We start from the raw sequence: 6,147 nt of genomic DNA, 5'->3' as shown, positions 1-6,147 counted from the left end.
CAAGGCAGAAAGGCGCTACTCTGCAGCCACAGCCACTTTTGAAATGTTATAAAGCAGACTTAGTGGCTCCTGAGTGGTACCAAGTTTCTAGCTTCTCTCTTTGCTTTGCAAGGAAGAAGAAACAAATTCCTACCAGCATCCCGTGAGGAACCGGTCCTCATTTCAAGCATCTGTAAGCAGGGCCAGAGGGACAGGGGGGAGGACAAGCTGGTGGCAGGAGGCAGAAACGCCGGAACGGAAGCTTACCGGCTGCAGCGCTGGCAAGCCCACGGCGTGGAGGGCACTCTGTTCTGGCAGCGGCCGGTTTCACAGAGATCGTGAGTTTAAGCACATATCTAATTGAATTGCAGATGTCTTTTCCGATGGCTATCTGGTAGCAAAGCTTTGATTAAAGCAGCAGCAGAGAGGCAGGAACAGGCTGGTTTCTCAGTGATAAAACTAATGGAAGGAAGAATGACCATTTACTGCAGCCCCCACCGGGAGCATAATGCAGGCAGGTACTTTAAATAAGATTTTTGAGGAAGATCTGAGAGCTCAGCAAAGATACCCAGCTTCCAGCTCCTAGAGACCCTGAATGCATGTTGGACTGGAAAGCAGCTGACAGTAATTTAAATAATCCACAAATAAGCTCATCTCCCTCTCTTCCCTTACTCCCTGATGAACAACAGATCTGCTTTCCTTTCTGACGGCCACAGAGGTTTGCTCTTCTTGACTTTGTTTTCTACAAAGGCTGACAAATTTTTGTCTTTGCCCTTTCGTATGTGAATTTGCCCTGAGCTTGCACTTGCCAGATCTCAACCTCTCGTGCCTTTAGAGCTCCAGAGAGAGAGAACTTTTAACAGAGCTCTCAGTCTACCCAAACTACAACTCTAAATGCGTAACACTTTCTTTTCCTTTTTTTTGCCTGTAGCGACTTTCTCATGACGAATTGAACCGTGTCCAATATGTATTACCACATACACATCACTGAATAACCACCCCCACCCAAGGCAGCTGAGGAATCAAAGTTAAGCTGCATGATGACCTAAGAACCTGGCTTAGCTCAGGAACATGATTTTGAGAACTGTTTTCACTTTCCTCAGCTGACCATTACACTCTACCCAAATCGCCCGCATGCTACATTTTGGGTGCCTCTTGGCCACGTACTACTCAAACTCTTCTGCCTCTTGGCCTGGCACAACTCTCCTGGGGGCACCTCAACGAAAAACCACCACCTAGGACACAGTTTCAAGGAAAGTCATTGTAATTTTGCTCATTTTTCCCTTTTGAACTGCTGCCCTTCTCCGATGTATTTACAATGTAAGTAAGTTAGTTTATTCATGGTTTGGCTTTTGAGTTCATTTTTGGGCTTGGCTTTGCTCCTGTTGGAAGCTCGACCCTGATACATGAGGGCATTTGCCAGTGTCTGCTGGAAACTCCTTGCTGTGGGATTTTCAAAATACGCCGTTTGTTGGCCTCGCTCAGCACACACTAAACACAGTCACAGCAGCTTACTCATTGCAGGAAAAGCATTGGGCCAGTGGCAGGTATTTTTCAGAGTATCCTCAAACAAGCATTTCAAAAGCTCATTCCAAACTTCCCAAGACCTCCCTCCAGTAACCGTCGCCTGTTGACTGTCACCCATCTGAAGTTATGCTGACCAGTGACAGTTGGAAGTGGGCTAATTGCCACCTTAGGCAAAGCCTTGAATTTGCAACTTGTTTCAGGTTCACCCCACCAGAAAGCTAAAACGTGGAGTCCCAAAGAGAGAGGAGAAAAGCAATAATGCAACATCATTAAGACATGAACTGCTACTGAAGTTCTCAAGACACTTAACGAGAGGTTTTGTGAATGGCATATATTAAGCTAAACAAATATGTCTTCAGTCAGTGAGCTCGAGCACTGCTATTTCACCCTACAAGGAATAAACAATAATTAAAATTCTTTGCATTGAGATAAATACATTTGCCGTAGCTACAGGAATCGGGGTCGGCAATTCCCAAATAGCCTCGCTGGGTTCTTTCTCCAGCTGAAAGATGCGAAGCTTTCTGTCAGGCATTGATTTATTCCCTGAGAACTAGGGAGAGGCATCTCTAAGGTGCTGCCTGTGCTTCATTGCTGCTGGGTGGTTTTACACGGGTGCTCTCTGACCAGTTTTCAGGTATGCAATGGAGGGATATTTCTCTTCCCCAAGTATTTATAGCGCCCTCAGAATCCAGACAATCTGAATTTGCCTTGGAAATATCTGCCAAAAATTATTGGGTTAAAAAAAAAAAAAAGCTGCAAGAGGGGAAAAAAATAGCAACTTGGTCTCTGTGATAATTTGCTTAGATCAGTTTATCAGATTGCTGTTAAAAATAAAGCAAGTGACAAACAGCTTGAATGTAGCCTGAAGAGTTACTGGAGATATGCAGAGAATAAAAAAGACTGACATATAAAAGACAGATTACATTTAATTTGATTCTCACTGTGGATGAAAACCTGAGCATTTCAGAGTTTGTACAAAGAAAAATTCTGGTGGAACAAGACAAAACTTGTAACCATTGATAACACTTGATTTACGGTGCTCTGAAAAACTATTTGTTCTAGAACAAAAGCAAAAATCAAAACAATTCATTCCAGAAGTATTACAACACAACCAACTGAAATGTCTACTCTTTGTTTGGGTCTCAAGTGCAATTTTAGTCAACTTGAATCAGTTTCACAGAGCGAGGCCGCAGTTTTGACAGAGCTATTGCTAAAATAATCTCAGTAACAAAACGTTGCTCTGCCTAACTTCAGTAATTACTAAACAGCTACAAAAACTAGCTCCATGGTTTTAAAACTACTCAGTACCTAAGACTAAATGATCAGATTTGCCAACACTGGAGCAGAGTGGACTAAAATTATTAAGTATTACCTAGTCAAAAAGCTTCAGACTTCCAGATACTGTATTAAAGAACAGCTAAAAAAATAATCATGGACTTAGAATATGCTCAGGCAGTTCTTTAAATGAGAAACAAACAGAGAGATCAATTTCTTTTTTAAACAAAAAATAATTATTTCCAAATCTTGGTCAGCAAAGCAGGTGAAAAAGCATATCTGCATGTGAAGATTGACTTTTTTTTTATAGACTCAGTGTTATGGCCTGGAAGTACTAAAAACACATTCAGAATATAAAGGCAACTGCAGACAATTAAGTCATTTAAAAAGCGCCAAAATTAGCATTCCTTTTGTTGGATTCAGATAATTCAAGCGCTGTTCTGCCACAAAGGCTATCATCAATTTCTAATTTTAGCTTAATCCATGAAAAAAAAGAAAAGCAAAAGCATCTTGCATTCCTCTCTGGCATTTCCTCATTAAGAACACTCTTAAATTATATATTGAAATCTCCAGAACATAAACTAAGAATTAAAGTTCACACTCCCACAGAGACACACTCATGCACGCATTTTGATGTACTAATCCCAAGAAAGGTAATGCAACCACCACTCATACTGTGATACAGCTGAGTAGTGCCTGAACTGCTGCGTGACAAGTACCCCAAAACAGGAATTTAAGTCTCAATCGCACCAAAAGGTGACCTTTCCTGCCTCTGAACCCTCAGCTTCCTCATTTTCTCTGCCACACCTGGCTGGTCCCAAGAACATTAAGTTCCACAAGAACAGTATTATATGGAATAAGTAGTTGTATCAGACCCTATGAAAAACTTTGTAATTAACCCTTAACATTTTAAGTCAAACTAATTTCTGGTATTCAAATCTTAGGAGGCTGCTTTCAAGGTCAAAGTACCATCATTCTATCTGAATACTCAAAAGTTTCCAAGATTCACATCTTCAACACTAGAAAAAAACAATCCCCTGTAAAATTGCAAATTCCTTCACTCCCCTGGTTGCAGGCGATCTAGTCATTCACCCAGAAATATGTAGGTCTAGATTCAGTTGTATTTTAGTCAACGTTACTGAAGCGGAAAGAAATATTTTTGTTCAAACTGAAGGGAGTTTTATCTTCACACAGAACTGGAAATTATTCTCCATGATTCCATGTGGCAGAATTAATCCTACATGCCAATGTCACCGGATTTCAATGCCCAAAATAAGCATGAAATAATCAAGGTAGGAAGCTGCGGGGGTGAAAGCGAGAAATTCTTGGGACATCCGAGATTGCAGCCTAGTCTCATCAGTGGAAGTTTCTGAGAGCTGGCGGTGGGGGGAAGCTGCAGTGCTCATTGCCTTTGTCACCCCAAATAAGGGTTCTGGAGCTGCGGCCACCATGGGATGAACCCATGCCCAGGCAAGGATTCAGTGTGCTGCCTGGGAACAACTTTTGCATGAGATCTATACGTTCATAGCTGATCATACAGAATTGTGATACCTGTGCTCCTGCTTACCTGCTCCTCAACGTACACACCAAAGGCACCCGACAGAACTGACTGTACAGGACTGGACCAAAACAAGGTGCTTCACCCTACTCCTTCCTCCTTCATTTGACTTCACACTGTGTTTTTAAAGAAACTGCACTGCATTTTTAGCAGGAACTAAAGCTCTGAAGCCGACAGGCAGGATCTGGCACCCAGACCTAAGCTTCCTGACCTCCCTTGCTCATGCAAACCTGCACTGCAACATGTCAAGAGTGATCGCAGTTAACATCAGTACAGTATACAAACAGTGATTTATCAACATTGTATGCTTTATTGAAAGTTGACAAGTGCAACAGTTAAATACATTGACGTGTTACAACTGTTTAGAGAACATGCACAAAAACATATGCATACTACTATACAGATCATATGCAAAAAAATTCATACTGGGAAATCCAACTTTTTTTCTTAAATTCTTTGCTAGCAGGGTTTGATAATTTTTGGAGTGGTTTTTCCTGTCTTGAACCAAACTACAATGAACAAAGATTTACTTCAAAATAATCAGCAGCCAGGGAACTTCAGAAGTTACACAAACAGCATAAATCTGCCAAATTCTGAACAGTTGCGTAGGTGCATTCTTATTTATGCGGCATAAAAAAAAAAGACTTTCCAAACTTCTTCAGATCAGCCAATGAAACAACTAAACTTCAATCTGTACAACCTAAATAGTTACAGTTTTCTATTTTACAAAGTAATTACACTAAATACACAAATATACAGTAGGCAAATAACCTTCATTGTAATTATCCTGTGACCCAACTGCACGTCACCTACCTGCTTTCTATATATAATATAGCTGTATGCACCTGTCCACTGCTTCAGAAAACGGTGCAAATATTTGCACTTAAGGTTTCAGGTGACAATTAAAGTGTTAAACACTGAATTTACCTTTTCTTCCTCTTAGATCCTATGCACCAGTCCTCACTTTGGAACCCCAGTGCACTACGGGGAATAGAGCCATCACTTTTTACTCCAGTCTATTTCTTCAGATTTCCAAGCTCGAAATGCACTTGTATCAGTTATATCACTGGATGAGTGGAAGATTTAAAAACAAATAAAAAAAAAAATTCAGGCATGCAGCTTCATTTCTCAGCCATTTGCAGAAGCTGCTCAAGTCCCCAGTGTACTTGTGCTAATTCTCTGGAAGAAGGTTTATTTTATTCAAACAACCTAAGAACAAAGACTCCTTCAAGCCAAAGGGGGAAAAGAAGGGAAGAAAGAGACAGATGAGTGTGTAATACAGGGTGGGAGAAACCTCTCCTGATGCGAGCAGGGCATGGAGTCCTCAGTCTGGGTTGCAATGTGCACTGAAATGGATGAAGGGTGGCTGTAGCGGGTTCCCGCTAGTCCTTCTTGCTCTGGGCAGTCCAGAGGCCAGCGATCACGATGGTGATGACATCTTGAACTACGCTGAAGGCCCTGAACCCTGTGATGCAGGCTGAGCAGGCTGCTGTGTTGTCCCTTGTGACTGGGAAGAGGAAGGCGGGGAACCAGTCTGCAGCTGCGCTTGGAACTGGGCAAGCTGCTCCGGGCTGGCAAGTGTTTTTAGCAGAGTGTTTTCTTGCTCCAGCTGGGAGTTCTTCTCTATCAGCTCTTTGATTTGCTCTTTGAGGACCTCCACTTCCTCCCTTACTGCGTACATCAAGTGACTCTTTACTAGATCCTGAAACGCACAAGACAGCACGCACGTTAGGAAAGCAAGCCCAGCGCCAGGCCTGGGCTCCCACCAGGCTGGAGGAGCCAGAGTCCTGAGCAGCGAGACCCTGCAA

At 42.3% G+C, this 6,147-nt stretch overlaps 1 protein-coding gene across 1 annotated transcript; it reads right to left on the bottom strand.

Annotated features, from left to right (window-relative positions):
• Nucleotides 1-4,629: 4,629 nt before the first annotated feature.
• Nucleotides 4,630-6,035, bottom strand: LOC104270005 (TSC22 domain family protein 1). The gene has a single exon (XM_009877131.1). The coding sequence runs from the start codon at nt 6,018-6,020 to the stop codon at nt 5,784-5,786; it is 237 nt and encodes a 78-aa protein (XP_009875433.1). The 5' UTR covers nt 6,021-6,035; the 3' UTR covers nt 4,630-5,783.
• Between the last annotated feature and the right edge of the window lie 112 nt (nt 6,036-6,147).

Source organism: Apaloderma vittatum, unplaced genomic scaffold (assembly GCF_000703405.1).
Source record: "Apaloderma vittatum isolate BGI_N311 unplaced genomic scaffold, ASM70340v1 scaffold8099, whole genome shotgun sequence".
Classification (NCBI taxonomy): Eukaryota; Metazoa; Chordata; class Aves; order Trogoniformes; family Trogonidae; genus Apaloderma; species Apaloderma vittatum.
This window is presented reverse-complemented; position numbering and strand designations above follow the sequence as displayed.